Source organism: Echinococcus granulosus (genome assembly GCF_000524195.1).
Source record: "Echinococcus granulosus chromosome Unknown EG_S00018, whole genome shotgun sequence".
Classification (NCBI taxonomy): domain Eukaryota; kingdom Metazoa; phylum Platyhelminthes; class Cestoda; order Cyclophyllidea; family Taeniidae; genus Echinococcus; species Echinococcus granulosus.
The window spans coordinates 494,102-511,078 of record NW_020170398.1 but is presented as its reverse complement, the minus strand read 5'-3'; the positions used below and the strand labels follow the sequence as shown (position 1 = coordinate 511,078).

The window sequence follows — 16,977 nt, the reverse complement described above, 5'->3', positions numbered from 1 at the left end:
ATGTAGCGTCCCGGGACCCCCTGAAGACGAAAGAAGACACAATACTCGGGCAGAATATATATATTCAGCACGGAGAAGGTGTCTGGGCTATTGGCATGGCCCGAAAGACCAGCCCACCCAGCGAGGTACAAGGGGGCTAATTCGAAGTACAAAAGTGGCGTTTCACCAGAACCGAGGGCTAAACCACTATCGTATTACACAGACGAACGTCCACCGAGAAGGCGACTCAGTGCAAATTTACGGGCAGGTTCCTTTACCTGGAACACACCGCAAATTCCATTACCCATGGAGCAGGGACCCATTTTGGGTGGTGAAGGCACTCTCACCTACAAACTACCTCGTCCTCAACGTACGACTGCGTACACAGCCGGTAAGCGTTTACCATAACAAGACAAGACCATGCAAAGGGTCACCGCCGGTTGGTTACGAAGAGGAGGCTTATGATTGCGGTTCCTCTCCTCCCTAAACGCTGTGCTTATCCTCCCGATCATTTCTCTTTAATAAATATGTCAAAACTAAATCAATTAGGTTGTTCTAAGAACACTAGGAGCAGGGCGGGGATACCGGTGAGTCTTGCCCAGCGAAAGAGCACTTCTTTCTCGGTAGGGAAGTGCGCAGAATCACGGCTTCAAAGAGGTCCCAGTTATAATCTTTTGTAGATTTAAAGGCGTGCGCTTTAAGGGAAAATAAGCTAAATTCATACTGTAGAACTCCCAAAAGCAGGTTTAAAATTTGAATTATAAACTCTAATTTAGGACTATTTGTGGGTTTTCTAAAATATTCTCACTCGAATGACTGCTTAAAACCCATGTGCTCTAAGTTTTGTAGTGTACAACTTATATTTTTAAAGAGACTTTACAGCAACAAATTGACATACTGAATCTTAGATCGCTTTTTAAACTCATTGTTTTGGTAAAGGACCACTGAATGCTCCAGAATTGTATCTCATCTATGCCGTTTATCACGTTGTGCCATGACGGTAGTCAATAGGCTCTTTTCTGGGTCACCAATGATTATATGTCTAATTCTGTCTTCTTTTCTTGTGAGGAATGGATGCGCGACATTGCAAAGTTCTATAGTAGCAATAACTACCTACTCGCGGCAGACGAAAATACGAATAACTGTTTTTCATTGTGTTTCGCAGCTCTTAAACCTAAAATCAATGTCTACAATTTTCGTTTATATGTTTTCCGTTGCGCCTCATACTGAAGTAAGCGCTGTTTGTGAAATCTGGTTATGTCGAATAAGAAGGTAGCTCGTCAGAATATTAGGGTTGCCGTTCGTTGCCGGTTAGTCTGATGGTGCAATATCAGTTTTTCAGACCTTTAAATACACGGGAGCGTAGCATTGGAGATTTTAACATTGTCGAATCATGTAAAGATCAGAGGATCACGTTGAAGGATAAGTCAACTTCGTCCCGGTCATACGCATTTGATCGTGTATTTGGTCCACAATCCAGACAGAAGGATATTTATATGGAAATTGTCGCCCCTACTGTCGTTGAAGTTCTTGAGGGGTATAATTGCACAATATTTGCGTAAATACTTGTTTTGGTGAGCAATTTTTAGCTATGGCCAAACTGGGACAGGAAAGACGTTTACTATGACTGGAGAAAGGTCTGACCCCTTACGATATACTTGGGAAACTGACCCAACTGCTGGGATTGTTCCGAGGGCCTTGAATCAGATATTCTCTACCCTGGATATGATGGTAAACAAAGTACTGTATGGGAAGTTACTTTTAGGGCTGCGATTTCTCTGTGCGTGTCTCTTTTTTGGAACTTTATAACGAGGAACTTTTTGATCTTCTTTCTTCCGGTGAGGATTGTGTGCGGCTGGCTGTGTACGATGATGCAAATAAAAAGGGCTCAGTTCTCGTCAAAGGCCTTCGTGAAGTAGCTGTTCATAACAAAGAGGAGGTATATACAATATTGGAAAGAGGTTTACTGCGGCGGCAAACGGCAAGTACGCAGCTCAATGCGCAGTCGAGCAGATCTCATACGGTGTTCACAGTGACGGTTCATATTAAGGAAGTGTGTCCTGATGACGACGAGGTCTTTTTGAAAATTGGGAAGCTTAATCTTGTCGATCTTGCCGGCAGCGAAAATATTGGTCGATCTGGAGCACTTGATAAACGAGCTAGGGAAGCTGGATCCATTAACCAAAGTCTTCTCACTCTGGGTCGAGTCATCACTTGCCTCGTCGATCACAGTCCCCACATACCTTACCGAGAGAGCAAATTGACCCGACTTCTCCAAGTAGGTTTTGCTTCATAGTTTCAACTAAGTAATCAAGGACTCTCTAGGAGGGAAGACGAAAACTTCCATTATTGCAACAATAGGTCCAGGCAGTTCGTCATTGGAAGAAACGATTTCAACTCTTGACTATGCACACCGAGCGAAAAACATTCAAAATAGGCCAGAAATCAATCAAAAACTGAATAAAAATCAATTGATTAAGGGATACAATGAGGAATTGGAACGTCTGCGTAGGGATCTTGAGGCTGCGCGTTCGAAAAATGGTATTTTTGTTGATGCTGATAATTATCAGGCAATGACTCTTCAACTGACACAGCAGCGTGCACGCATTGAGTAGGTTCACATGAGTATTTGTTTCTCATTCAGTTTTTGTTGCCGTGTTTGCAAGGGGATCGTCGAACTAACATGAGTCCTTGTATATCTTTATTTTAACTCCATTTTAATTACTTTTTCTCTGTCGTATTGTCATCACATCTACCTATTCGTTTTATCCATATTTTCCGTGCAACACTCACCAAATGGATAAGATTGCCACCTCATACCAGGCACACTTGAATTCTAATGCTTCTTTCGGAGTACCCTATTTCTCAATTTCCAGTGATTTAGAAAGTAGGAAGGAAACTCTCGAATCTGATTTGGAGTCTGCAGTCAAGAATTTTGAACTATCACAGCAGGAATTGAGTGAAATTAGAGAGGCCAAAGAAAGTGTGGATGCTGAGTTATGCAGAGCAGCTGAAGAATTGGTGTGTATTACTGCAGTATTATATAATGCAATGTAATGTTTTCGGTCACTAACGTCGATATATTGATTTGCAGAGGTCTGCTATTTACCGCTTGGAAAAGACCGAGAGGCGCTTGCGGGAGGAGACTTATTTGCGCTCAGAGCATCAAAATACTGAGGAAAAGCTCTTCGGACAAGCCAAAGATTTGCTCTCGGTTGCTTCCGTCTACGAGGCTGATTTGAATGGCCTACAACAAAAGATTGATCGTTTTGCATCTCTCGATTTGCAGAACCGCTCCGCTATTAGGACTCTACCTGATATTTGGCTCACTGAAAACCTTAAACAGCCGCTTGATTTAGTCGCCTCACTCAAGGTAAACATTTCATCTGAGCTTGGGAAGCTTGCTGCCGAATTGGGTAAGAAGTTACCATCTCGCTTTTGTTCCAAATCTCATTTGTCATTCGTTTTTTACCGTCTTCAATTCAATTACAGTCAAATTCCGTAGACAAATGAAGGTGTCAAATGAAAATACCCTGAGGGAGGTGAGTCAGCTCTCCTCTACACTGGCTACTATTGTCTCAGCGAATTTGAAACAGTTAGCCGAAATTGTGGAGGACATGGTCAACGATCAGGTTCGAGCAATTACCGATTTCCGCGAAACCGCCATGAATCGAGCACTCAACACGGTCAATAAATTGGGCGCGGAATTGAAGAGCAAGCTCAATGCCATTCACCAGCAACTTCAGGCGGAAGTAATTTACCATTTTTAGTGTTTGGGGGAAAAAAAATTTCATTGCATTTGTGCTTGTGTTTTTTATCACCGCGTAGGATGCTCATATATAAGAATATTGGCGTTTCTGACTTAAAGGCAACATACAATGCCACAAGGTTTTGTGCTGTGCTAGTAGTTTTCCCTGGGCACTTGATGAGACTTTTAGCCTCCGCTTATACCGTGGAGCTGAAAGTCGTTTGTGTTTTCATACCAGCGTTGATGCCGAATCTGGAGGCTCAAGAGGTGTTCGCAGTATTGTAAGGTCGTATACGACTATATCTTTTCATTCTGTTCAAATCCAACGATTTTTACGCGTTCTAACGGAGGCTTTTCCTATTCCATTGATATCACTCCCTCAGGCCCAGGCCCGAGCTGAGGTGTTTGAAGATCTCACAGAGAGAGCTGTTGCTTTCTCCAACTCAGCAGCGGCGTGGGTACGTCTGCATGATATTGAACTGGAAGAAAATCGCAAGATGTGTGCTCAATTGAATGAAAGACGCAAGGCTGAGGAGGCTGAGACTCGTGCTCTCGTTGAGGTCCTGCAAGTGAGTAGCAGTTTTCGTGTTATTTTGGGCTCATGCAGCCCTTATTTTTAATGCTTCTGGATTAAATAATGCTAAATTCACTGACCTTTGTTTTAATAATAAGAAAGCCTTATCCTGTGTCTCCGTTCTCGCTGAGGCTCGCATGGAATCCTATACAAAGGTGCGTGAATACGTTTTCGGCGATTTTATCTCATCTGATTGGAAAGTCTCATAATTATTGATCCTGGTAGTTAAAATAATGTAAATACTAAAATACTAAAGCAAAAAACAGCCAATCAAGATCGTCTTTCACCGACTTAATTTATTCGATTTGTTAAGCGTGAACCTTAATGATGCTAGTGTTTCTTCACAAAAATTCATAAATGGTCAGTGTTATCAGAGGGGATACTTTACGTCTAAAAGAATTTTCCAAAAATTTGCAGGACTGTCATTCGGGGAAACATAAGCGCGTAATTGGATCGCTTCTATTATTTCTTACGATGAAACACAAGACACTGTAAAATAGACAATGTAAAAACATATTTTAAGTTCTGACGGATTAACGTTTTCAGCCGATTATTTTTAATTTTCAAAAATCTTATTGAATAAACCAACTTGCATTTTAATAAAACCATTCTCGTCGCGTTTAATCGGGGTGGCATGTTGTACCCTATCTTCAAGTGACAATTTTGTCCTTGGGTCAGATTGATGAAAGCTTGGCTGCGGAGCGTGACCACATAAAGCTAGTAGCCGACACTGAAAAAGAGCTGCTGACCCGAACCTCCAACGAACTGATCGGTTCCATCTCCTCGGCCAAGGAGGCTCTGGTTGCTTCTGTCGCCAACATTGCCCCCGATGTTGACAGTTGTACAGTGCATCTCTCCTCTCTGAGCAGCAGCATTCAGGATGCTGGAACTGCACTGGACACTCTGGTCGAGGATACCTCACAGGCTGCCAATGAATGCATGTCGTCGGTTGGTGGCATCGGCAAGAAACTCATCGATGGATCCATCCAGTGGCAGTCTCTGGGTTCAGAAATAAAACCTGGTTGTAATGTGGCATCCACGGAATTCTTCATTCACACAGTGGATGAATCCAAAACCCGCCTGAATCAGAATAAAATTGCTGCGAGAGAGTCTTTAACCAAGGTGGATGATGCTGTTTCAGCTGTCAATGATTACATTCCGGAATTTGATAACATATCCACCGCGTTGGTTCCCCGTCTACCTGCACTGTTGTCAGGTCATTTGGCCAAGACCATTCATAGCTATAATCCCACTGGACTGACTCCATTGCGAAAGGATGTGCCCTATCCCAAGAATTTGGCTCGCACTGCACAACACAGCCTGCTTTTGGCGGAGTTCAGACAGGCCCATGGTTTTCCCTCACAAGAGAGTCCGCTAATGGATGTGACAAATATGGTTGAGTGCGGTAGTTCCTCGTGTTTCCTGTTAAATCCTTCATCCTCTTCTCCTACAGTTGATGGTGAAGTTGAAAATGGCTATGCTCGAAAATCAAGCAGCCGTGGTAGCAGTGGGCTGGTGAGTCTATTTACATAATTTCTGTCTTAATTTGAATAGAATTTAAATGTTCACTCCTTGTGCTTTAGGGTACCCTTTCCCCCAAGTCAGGTCGTTTTCAGGTAATTGGCCCTTAGCTTACTTTAAGGCTCCTTTATCTTATTACTACAACATAATCCTGTTTTGTAGAGTCGAACTCTCGTAAGGTATACAATTAATACTGTTTCAGATGTTCGATCGGTCCGTTCCAGACTGCTTTTGCTTTTCATGGCCAGTCTTGATGCAATTAGCCGATTAGGCTTCTCTAGTACTCTCCGGGGTTGGGACTCATGTTGTATTGTTATACAACTTACATTTGCGAATTCGAAGTTTCAAAAGGAATTAGGTGGTTAAAAGACATCCAAATTATGCTTCTTTTGCAGACCTCAGAGGATGATTTGCTTACCAGCGTCTCGGGAGTTGCGACAAAGAAGCGCCACTCGGCCGACGCCCAATCTGGAGCGTCATCAATCAAGGCAGGCTTGACTTAGCATGCGCTTGTATTTTATGTCACTTCATCTCATATTTGTGTATTGAACGTTTGTTGACTATACGATTTTCGTCGGTATTCGTCTTATTTTTCATGACTATGTGGATTAAATGTGGTGGTTGTGCCTCCCCCTACTGATGTATGTAAGTGGTGGTTTGAGTGGGAGTTTGTCTGACTTGCGAGGTGTTGGGTGCCGATTTGATATTGGTGGCAGCAGGATTCCAGTCTATTATAGGGTCCTTTCTTCTCCGCTCGTGCATTCTGCTTCCGCGGGTGTTGTGTTGGGGTGGCAACCTGCCTAGATTGACTTCGAACGAATGTGAGTTTTACGTACTTTCGTGGTGCTGTTTCGTGCCAGCGATGAGAACTTAGATTATTTCCTCTTGTTTCGTCTCTGGAGGATTTGGAGACGGTCGGGTAGACTTTCTACTGTTTAACGAAAAGTAGATGAAGAACGGAGATCAAAACTGGGGAGGGTGAGCTCTTGCTTAATGGGTGCTTGTTTGTCATGGGTAAAGCAACAAAGCTGACGAATTTCGGTTGGGTTGGCTTCAACTTTTTATCGAAAAAGTGCTTTAAACTGAAAATCAAGGTACGGAACTGATCTGTAGTTACCATATGTTAGAAAAAGTCAACTTCAGAAGAATTCCGCTAGTTTACGTATTAAGGTACTGTTTCCATGTGATCTAATGCTCCGCGAAAATAAAAGTCTAGGCTCGGTGTTACGCAAGCACCATGAGACGTTCTTGGTATTCCTTGATAACGTGTTGCGAAATTGTGGCAAAAGTGAGGAGTAACGTTTTGCGGTTGGTGCGCAGCTAACTGGGAGGTGCGTGGGTGGCTCACGCTTTCCCGCTCCACTTGTTGGGGTGCCTAAATGCTTAATGTGCCCCTGCACTGCGAATGCGATATGCCTTACAGCATGTCAAGGCTCCTTACTTCCTAAAGTTGCTCCTGTGGTCGTACACAGACACAGTGGGAGGTATTCGGTGAGGATAATTACTGTCGGATCTGGGCTCGATGTTAAGGTTTTACAGGGTCAGTCCAGCCAAGGTGGCATTGACTGTAATGCGGATGAAGGAGTGAAGTATGAAGTGGAGACGGGAAAGGACCCCATGTCTCAGTTCTCAAAAGAATCCAAATCAACAACATCTGGGCTTTACAAATTTGAGACTAAAATGAACATAAAGTATGGCTAAGTGGATCCGTCGTTTCGACTGAGGATATGTCGGAATGTTTTATGCCTCACCTGTCTCCGTTTTGAAGTAACTTAATGTAGTCCACCATTTCGAGGTTCATTTTAATGTATTCCCTTATCTAAAAGAATTTCTCTGCATCTAAAGCGATGCTCAGTAACCACTTCGTGTCTGGACGATTAGCTATACGCCAAGAGATCCGGTCATCAAATAAGCTTCACTAATCCTTAACTTGGTATCCATTTCAGCAGGAAGTACCAATGAATGTGGGCAAAGTTCGAACATTTTATACCACGAGTACACTGTGAAGGAAATAAACACAATTATATGATTTCAGGAATGGCAGGTCACCTTCTTAATGCTGTGCATAACAATAAGGGGGAAATTGCAAAAAATTACGATCGTGAAATTTGCAGCATATCCCCGATTTTCATAATCACACACGCCTAGGCCTCGATAGACCTTATTAGAGGTGTGGATAAAACTGCATGAAAAATGGAGGATCGGCCACTGACGGAGTTTGATTCCGGCCAGCACAAATAATCACAAATACCATTTAGCCCCATTGCTTTTGCCAGTCTTTAGCACAAATTTCCTTGTTAAACGATTAGTACAATGGGCAACTGTATTTTACAATTGGAGGAACTCACGCTTTTAGGGGCACCAGAGGGTAACAAGACTTGTAGAGATTTAAGAAGCTAATGTACTTGCAACTTATTCAATCATACAGGGCACAGAAACCGAGCAAATGAATTCAATACGTACAAGTACCTGAGCAGCAGGTGTCGAGCTAACACGCCCTCTTCAAACACCAAGATAAATCCGCGCTAGCAGATGCGCAATCACCCGATGGGTAAATATGGCGGTTGAATCCCAAACGTTTCCCGCGCTTTAAATACGGAATGCAACCTCAGTGCGCACCCATCCTGTTATGCTACTTGGAGAAATGGGAGATCAGGAACCACAGGAATCACGTCGCTCAAATACCAGCTACTGATTATACTTTGCCACCAACCAGCGCACCAAACCGGCACGACTCGAGAACCACCACGGCGACGGTACAACCACCCAGCACCCCAAGTGACCACAAACCACGCAAAAAGTCAAGAACTCGCAGTTTCTCCCTTTATTTAAACATTCAAGGTCAGTTTCTTTTTCCGCAACTGAATACGAGCGCCTGGTACATCAACACTGACCAACTATCCGAAAAGATGAAAATGGTCTTACAAACCAAGCAGTACACGCACTGCCGCATACAAACTCAAGGCCAAGCTTGCGAACAGTGCATCATGACCAAGAAAACAACCGAACACTGATTAGTACGACTGAAACAGATCAGTGTCTACAAAGTTGAAAGGCTGGAAATGCTACACGCTGCTGGTATCGCACCGGAGATCTAACCGGAAACGATACAAGACCGATAGTCAGAGCACCATACAAATTATGGGCAAAAGCACCCGTCTGTACAAATGAGGGTAGTATATACAGTGGAAAGGGGGACTTTAACAAAAAATAAACGTCTCGCGGAATAATATACAAGGTATCACGGGAATGAATGACATCGGGAAGCCATCTGAAGATCGATTATACACTAACCGAATAAAAACCAAAATAAGGTAAGCGGGCTATTCGGCGCCATTGTTAAGGGCTTCTCGTTGCTGAAGAACTCTACCATAATAAAGCGCACTCTTCGTTTCCTCATCCATGTTGGCTTCGTCCTGAAATTCTGCTACATAGAGTCTCTTGTCAATCTCTTTAGGAATTGGCTTGATTTCAGTACGTAATTCCCTTTCGATATTTTTCAGCGCATACCTAGACGCAATAAGTCTCAATTTAAACTTACCTGTCCTGAAAAGTAACTAGATTTATAGCTATGCCGAGATGTCCAAATCGACCAGAACGCCCAATTCTATGCAGATATGTTTCAGCATATTTTGGAAAATCAAAATTTATCACGACGTTAACAGTTGGTATATCAATACCACGAGTCAAGAGATCGGTACACACAAGCGTCCTACAAATGCCATTGCGAAAATCATGAAAAACGCGATTCCGGTCCTGTTGGGGCATTCGAGAATGAATGTAAAAACACGAATATCCAAGTTGGGTGATTTTCTTTGCAAGAAGTTCAACGCGCTGAGCAGAACTGCAGAAAATGATCGCTTGACAAATTTGAAGCTTGGAAAACAAAGTATTCAAACAGTGAACCTAAAGCTAATTAGGCCGTAGTAAGCGGTTACCTTGAATTTCTCCTGTACGTACGCATAGTACTCCGTTATGCCCCTGAGTGTTAAGCGTTCCATGAGATTGATTTCGAATGGATTTTTGAGATGTTTTGATATAAACGACTGTACAACCACGGGGTATGTAGCTGAATAGACCAGGAGCTGCCTATTTTTATCAACTTTCTCCAGTATCTTCTCAACAGCATTCTTCAACTCCTCAGACAGCAATTTGTCCGCTTCATCAAGAACAACGGTCTTACAGTAGCTAAGATCCACGAAGCCTCGTGACATTAGATCAATCATGCGTCCCGGTGTTCCGACAACCACATGAATAGTTTGACTCAAACGAATCAGGTCATCTTTCAGATATGTTCCGCCAATCATAAGCATTGTCTTAATGTCCATATGCTTGGCCAATTCGATGCAAATTTGACTAGTTTGAAGTGCTAGCTCACGCGTCGGTACTAATATGCATGCTTGTATCTTATTCAGAGACGGGTCGATCGAATCCAAAATAGGGATGGAATATGCACCAGTTTTACCAGTACCATTTTTGGCACGAGCAATGATATCCCTGCGGGTGAGCGCAACAGGAATACTGGATCTTTGGACTGGAGAGGGGTACTCCCACCCCTTTTCATAAATCCCTTTCAATAAGTTCCGCTTAAGACAAAAGCTGTCAAAGGTACAGCCCTCAGTAGGAGCAACATCAGCAGTCTTTAACCGTGCGTCCCTTTCAGGAAGGTTAAGAGAAGCCTTCCAATTGTCTGCTTCAGAAGCTTGATCACCGTCCTGCATTTGCTGAGGTATTTGAACGAGAAAAGTCGGTTAAGAATTCGCTACCCGCCGGATACTCCAGTTTACTTATTTAAACAAAAATTTGCGTGCACAAAGCACAGATAATGGAGGAGAATTAGAATGAGTTTGAAAAAAGTTAAGTCAGGTGTAACACTGTAAGCATCAAAATGCTATAATTTTTATTTTGTTAATGCGGAGGAACAAGAAGAATCTTTACACTGTATCGTAATTCATCGCGATGATAGAGTAACACGAACTATACTATAACTAATTCATATTCATAAAATAGGTAACAAAATATTTGGCTTAGGTGGTATCCTGTTGGATGCGGATAGTCGATTACCGGGAAAATCTGTCTTACAAAAGACACTTATAGAAATTGCTGAGTTCTGATTCCTTTGCAGGAAACCCTTTTGCTACAACTTAACTTTTATTTCAGTTTCCAAAAAAATTTGCAATGTCCAGTATTTTTATAACGAATAAATATCCATAATTTTACGATCTCTGTGTACTCACGTAAGATCATCTTATTTGGCACGTGGAACATTTGTTCTTAATTATTTGGGAATATATTGTCAAATTGCTAACTTGAAATTTAGAAATGCTCGTCGTTTACAGATTTGCTGGAACCACAATTCTACTATATTCTTCAACTTTTATGATATACTAAAATTCGAGGGTAGGAGTATTTGATATTTATTTTTATAATAGTTACTGCAATACAGTGGTGGTTTATCCGTCGGTATTGTTAAAGCGCCACCTTTAAACTTTTGAATTCGTCTTCATGTACCTCGATGGGTGGGCTGGCCTTCGGGCCATGCCAGTAGCCCAAACACCTTCTCTGTGCTGAATACATACATATATCCTGTAGCGTCCCGGGACTCCCTGAAGACGAAAGAAGACACAATACTCGGGCAGAATACATGTTCAGCGCAGAGAAGGCGTCTGGGCTGTTGGCATGGCCCAAAAGGCCAGCCCACCCAGCGAGGTACATGGGGGCTAACTCAAAGTACAAAGTGGTGCCTCAGCAGTGCCGAGGGATAAACCACTATCCTATTACAATCCTGCCCTAGTAGTGTGTCTTTTTTCAGCTTTAGGGAAGTCTTGGGACGCCACATTACTCCCTCTGAAAAAAGGACAAGCTGGATTTAATGCTAGTTGTGGTACTTCTGGTCGTAAAATGAGTCATGGGGTTTTGCAAAATAGCGGATAAGATGTCATTTCGGTAAGGATTTACCGGGGGGTTATAAGGAGAACATGGTGCAAATCGTTAAACGGGATGATTTTTCTTTTAAATGTCAATGTGAATATGACCTTTTTCTCGCCTTTGCCACTGCGCGGACGGGGGTTTGGAATTCAACCAGGAGACTCAAAGAATGAGGGACGTAAATCGCTTAGTCAGCATGAATACAATTCACCATCCAATATTCAATGACCCATTTTGTCCAAAGTTTTTTTTGTTCCCAGAAATTGTATTAAAACAAAGAAGTATCGCTGGCCTCGTATTACTTATGGTTGGGACTGGCTCAGTAGGGACTCAAGTTTATGCACACAAAATGACTTAAAATTAGGGTTATGCATTTAAATACGAAATGAAAAGTAGTTCACTTTTGTGTCGCCTACAACTTGCAAATTTGTTCCTGTTCCCATGTCGTTTAGCTGTCTACCCGGCATCCAATTAGCTTACAAACGTTAAAAAAGCACTGTATTTATCAATAAGTAAAATATTTGAATACCTCAGGCAAATTTCTAACAAATTATTTCGCCTTTAGGATGGGCTTTGTTTTTAGTGGCATCATTTTTGCAGAATGCAAGGTGTACTCTCCTCCAAGGTCAAGGCATGGATTCAGGGATTAAATAGTTGTATTTTTCTTTTCGGTTTAAGTTCACCTGCTGCCAATAGCCCTGCACTTTAGAACCTTTTTTAAAATGTAGCATTTCTAGCTAGGACAAAATAAAGGGTTTCTTGTTTACCTAGAGGAGAGATGGCCAGCGCCCTATATAGGTCCGCTCCACTGCGCCAAGCAGGAGCACGAACTGCATAAACTGATCTTTTCGGACAAAAAAATGCTAAAAAAAGCAAAGCAGCAGATTATTTAGCAATAAATCTTGTTATTTTTTACGTTCTTGAGACATTGATAACTTATTTGAACTCACTATAAAGGATTGATTCACATTGCCATCTATTACCCTTTTGGTAAAATCGAATCATTTTAATAAGTGTTCTTTTGCACCGACTACTTTAGGTAATCTTTTTTAATCACTAACTTTAGTGATCCTAGATTCCACACTCTTTTGTAATTGTTAATCTTTACTGTCTAGTTACTGCCATTTTTGTAAAGTGGCATACGGGCTAGTTTGGCTGGCTACAATGCGAGCGTGCAGGTGGTAGTTGTGTTCTACGATGAGCACCTACGAAGAAGTTTCAAAGCGAACCTCATTCTTTTGTGACAGCGTTATCCCGCAGTATGTCAACCTGATTTACACGTCTTACCACTATTTGAAAGGGCTGCCTCACCAGATTCCCTCAAGAACAGAGCTGTGGACCTCCTAGTTCACGGTTTTATAAATGCCAATGAAGACTGGAATTCAAGACGTCTTCGATACAATTTGAAGAAATACGGCAATATTAAAGCTGAAAAGCTGGTTTGTATACATGCCTCTCTGCTACATAACTTGACATTCCAAACTAGTTATTTTCACAATGAATTTTTCTAATAGTTTTCACTAGCACCGATGAGAGCCGATTTGTTTGTTGCAAGAGCTCTGAACATTTAGGACTTTCCTGAACGCGGCCTTATATCGTTACTATGCTAAAAATAATTACCAGTGTACTACTTTTGATGAAATGTGCATAATTACTACATTAGGGGAAGTCTTGCAACGACTTCAGCATTTCGCATTCGCAGCCTGATTCTCTTCTGAGATCTTCCCTCCGTCGACAGGTGAGTTCCCCTTAGCCTACTGCTTTAGATGTTTGAGAGTTTGCTCTTATTTTGCTCACTCTAAGGTTGATCTGATGACTCATCTTGGAACTCCTACGCCTTTCTCACCCTCTGGCGTTTCTGCATATCGAAATAGCGCACTTCGGACATTGAGTAACCTGTTCATGGACACTGCTGTTAGGCGTCGCCGGAATCATGACCGAAGTAATGGTGGCTTGGTTCTTCATCGAGTACGCTTCGTCCCATTAAATCATATTAAAACTACTCCATTGTCTCTTAAAGGTTACGTAGTTAAAACTTTAAACTGAACGAATAAATGCAAGCTTTGTTTGGTCGACTAGTTTGGTTTGTTCAAGATTAGCTTTGTTGATTTAGATTGCTTGATAGTGGATACCAACAGAGCTACCGCAAATTATTATTTATTCAAGGCCTCAATAAAATCAAATCTCTGTCCGATTCATTAGGCCATAAATCGTGTGAAGGTGGCTGAATTGCAAGATATTCTACTGTAGCACAACATATTACATCACCACCTTATTTATCAATGAAGCATGCGTTACGTCTGGAAAATAGTGGTGCTGCTTTGGGGTTTGTTGGTGGGTGTCAACACCACGTTGTACAACTTACAACAGCTGCAGCTAAATTATTCAGTTATTTGTCATTTCTCTATTCACTGGTCATAAAATCTTACAGTACGTTGTTTAAGGAAGTTGCACATTTTACTTTGTAAACAGATGTCTGGATTTGAGCCGACTGTTTTGAAATTACCCGCCGGTACAATCGTTTCTTCTCCTCTCTCGAATGAAATTCTGATGTCTGATACGACTTGGCGAGCCTCACATGCAGCACCCGAACATCACGATCGGAACCTCGAGGTTCTTAATAACCAGGAATCACAGCGCACACCTTTGTCTCATGGTACAGCTTTGCGTTCTGCACCGGTAAAAGGTGGTGCAACTTCAAGAGATTTCAGATCTCACAGCTGCATTGAATTACATTCATATTCACTAAAAACCCTTTCCAGAGGACCCTTGGATTTACCAGTCAGTGGACGGCGTATATTCTTCCCTTCAACCTCCACGTCACAGCTCTCCAAGACTCCTGATCAAACTGATGGCTTTGGTGACATGCTAGTGGACTTTGCAGTTAAGCAGACTCATAAATCGAAAGATGTGGCTGCTTTGGATGCACAGATCGCTTCTCACCTCGAAACTAAAATCTCGGGTGTATCAGCTGCCCCCCGTCTTTCTATGGTTCGCCCTCCTCCCCTCAATCTTGGTCCCACATTAGCCTTTACTGAATCACGAGGTACTGATTATGGTGCCAATTTGGACGTCAGAGGGTCATCCTCATCCCCAGACAATCAGAGTTCCCATCCCCTCAAGCATCCTTCTGCAAAACACGCGGGGCCTGATGCTGGCACTCCATACATCATTCGTCCTCGTGTCCATCGTGGTGAAAACTCTTCGACACCCATGTCTCCTTTGACACCATTGATCTTGTTAAAACCTGACCACCATAATAGCAGCAAATTGTTAGGTCGATATAGGCAAAGTGAGCCATTTCGATTCTTGAGTCATTTCTTCCGAAGGTCGAAACCGACGGATGAAATTTACCGTCAGGTGGATGACAGCATGCTGGATTATCGGTGAGATATATATATATATATAACAATGTATGCATATACGCATGTTAAATATACACCGTCAAACTTTATCATATTCTGGATTTATGACGCATGCATAGATGCTATGGATTCACCTGTGTAAACCATGGCTTTGGAATTACGACCGTGCTTATTGTGCAGATCACCCTGTGTCAATGTTGGTATGTGAAGATAGGTTCCACTGCATGTTTTTTACGTAGTTTTCTCGAATGATGTCCTACTTCAATGTTATTCGCGCTATTTTATATTTTCTTTCTCATTCGGAAATTGACCAAATCTTGTACATATTTATCTGCCCCTAAAAGCGACAATTGAAACTGGCATATCGGTTTTAGTAAACTTTGATTATTAGGCTTTAACCCTTAATGAAACGCTTGGCAATTTCATCAACATTTAGAAAGCGATGGAAGGCCCTGCAGCATCACCCATGGCAAGTAGCTTGCATTGTGATCTTATGCTCTCTCTTGCAACAGGCCTTACTTCACCTACATGTTGTGTTTCATTCACCTCCTGGTGATGATATTCGCCTGCGTTGGATATGGTTTTGCACCGATCGGCATCAACCTGGAGCGCACAGTGAACAAACAAGTGATGATGCCCTCTCTGGACATTGAGAACGTGTGCAGAGTGCAGGACGAGAATATTTGGATTGGACCACAACAGGCTGACCTCATCCGCATGGGTGCCCTTTTCTCGCCCTGCATGCGTGTTGACGACACTCTCAATAGGGTGGTTGTGGAGGCGCAAAAAAATTGGGACCGAAGGTATTTTTCGTTGTGGAGGTCATCTAGTTGTCTTCCTCTTTCTGATCGCACTATTATATGCCCTCGGTAGATTTTTCTGCGTTTAAGGAAGAGACAAAACATACGCATCCATTATTTGAAAGCATTTCAATGACCATGATGTGGTCATGGGCTTCAGATGTTATCGCCTTGGAAGTACTGTATCTTAAATATGACACTTGAAATAGAAAATCTATACGAAAAATGAAACGTCGGTGCATATTTGGAGGGTAATATAAACGCTGGATATCCTCTTTTTTTTAATGCGCATCTGTAAAATAATTCATTTTTGTTTGGTTAAACTAATACCTATAGAAGCGGTTGTTGCGTCAACATGAGGGACGGCACCTGCTACCAGTCAAGCCGTCTTTTTTGCTCTCGGAGTACTTCCACATGGTTGCATTACTCGGACAATCATGACCTACTAGTGGCTGAGGCGCTGCTTGATCCACAAATGGAGAGTCTCACCTCTCAATCCGACTTCGCAAATTTTGGATCCACCACTCGACCGTCCATTGGACCCGTATGCGGACTGGATCCCGAGTTTTGTGCCGAGCCGCGCTCCACTGGACCGTTCACCTGGTCCTCTACCGATGTCACTGAATGGCCCGTACGTGCGGAAATGTGTACGTATTAAATGCACATGCGCTCTCCAATCATTAACTAATTTGTGCAGCACCCAAAGATGCGTCACTCAGCTACTCGTGAGCTCTGTGCAAGACCCACGAGCTTGGAAGCGGTCCCACCCTAGATGATGTGAGCGAACCGCTAGGACATCCGGTTTTTCAGATATGCTATTAAGCAAGGACCTTTTTATTACATTAGTGTCTACCTTCTTTTTGGGGTTTTCGAGGCTCTTATTGATGTCTTCTATTTCAGTTTTTGTAGCATTGTCAGCAGTTCTTTGGGGAGGGTTTTATTTGGTTCCAAACCTCACTCTTACTCCGTTGCTTACAGTAATGCAGAACTCGAAGTAAGTGCTTTTTCCTATTTAACGCTTTGGTGTAGTATTTAGCCAGTGAGAGCGGGATCGCCTTTCAC

General features: G+C 42.5%; 3 protein-coding genes across 3 annotated transcripts in view; 2 read left to right on the top strand and 1 right to left on the bottom strand. All coding sequences in view use genetic code 11, as the record gives it.

Moving 5' to 3' along the window:
- Window positions 1–1,236: 1,236 nt before the first annotated feature.
- Window positions 1,237–6,325, top strand: EGR_03464 (Kinesin-related motor protein Eg5; the record flags this gene model as incomplete). The annotated part of the gene is made up of 13 exons (XM_024492713.1): window positions 1,237–1,289; window positions 1,322–1,516; window positions 1,569–1,710; window positions 1,745–2,257; window positions 2,295–2,590; window positions 2,856–3,000; window positions 3,074–3,395; window positions 3,472–3,731; window positions 4,111–4,296; window positions 4,400–4,456; window positions 4,980–5,816; window positions 5,885–5,917; window positions 6,218–6,325. 13 exons carry the CDS (start codon window positions 1,237–1,239, stop codon window positions 6,323–6,325), a joined length of 3,147 nt encoding a protein of 1,048 aa, XP_024352846.1.
- Window positions 6,326–9,145: 2,820 nt separating this feature from the next.
- Window positions 9,146–10,543, bottom strand: EGR_03463 (ATP-dependent RNA helicase cgh-1; the record flags this gene model as incomplete). The annotated part of the gene is made up of 2 exons (XM_024492712.1): window positions 9,146–9,238; window positions 9,761–10,543. The coding sequence occupies 2 exons, from the start codon at window positions 10,541–10,543 to the stop codon at window positions 9,146–9,148; spliced, it is 876 nt and encodes a 291-aa protein (XP_024352845.1).
- Window positions 10,544–12,947: 2,404 nt separating this feature from the next.
- EGR_03462 (Rhomboid family member) overlaps window positions 12,948–16,977 on the top strand; it is a gene marked incomplete at both ends in the record, with an annotated part of 8,747 nt that continues 4,717 nt past the window's right edge. The window contains 7 exons of the mRNA XM_024492711.1: window positions 12,948–13,009; window positions 13,051–13,189; window positions 13,414–13,488; window positions 13,554–13,718; window positions 14,223–15,136; window positions 15,628–15,918; window positions 16,252–16,546. Coding sequence (XP_024352844.1) covers window positions 12,948–13,009; window positions 13,051–13,189; window positions 13,414–13,488; window positions 13,554–13,718; window positions 14,223–15,136; window positions 15,628–15,918; window positions 16,252–16,546 — 1,941 coding nt within the window. The remainder of the gene's footprint in view (window positions 13,010–13,050; window positions 13,190–13,413; window positions 13,489–13,553; window positions 13,719–14,222; window positions 15,137–15,627; window positions 15,919–16,251; window positions 16,547–16,977) is intronic.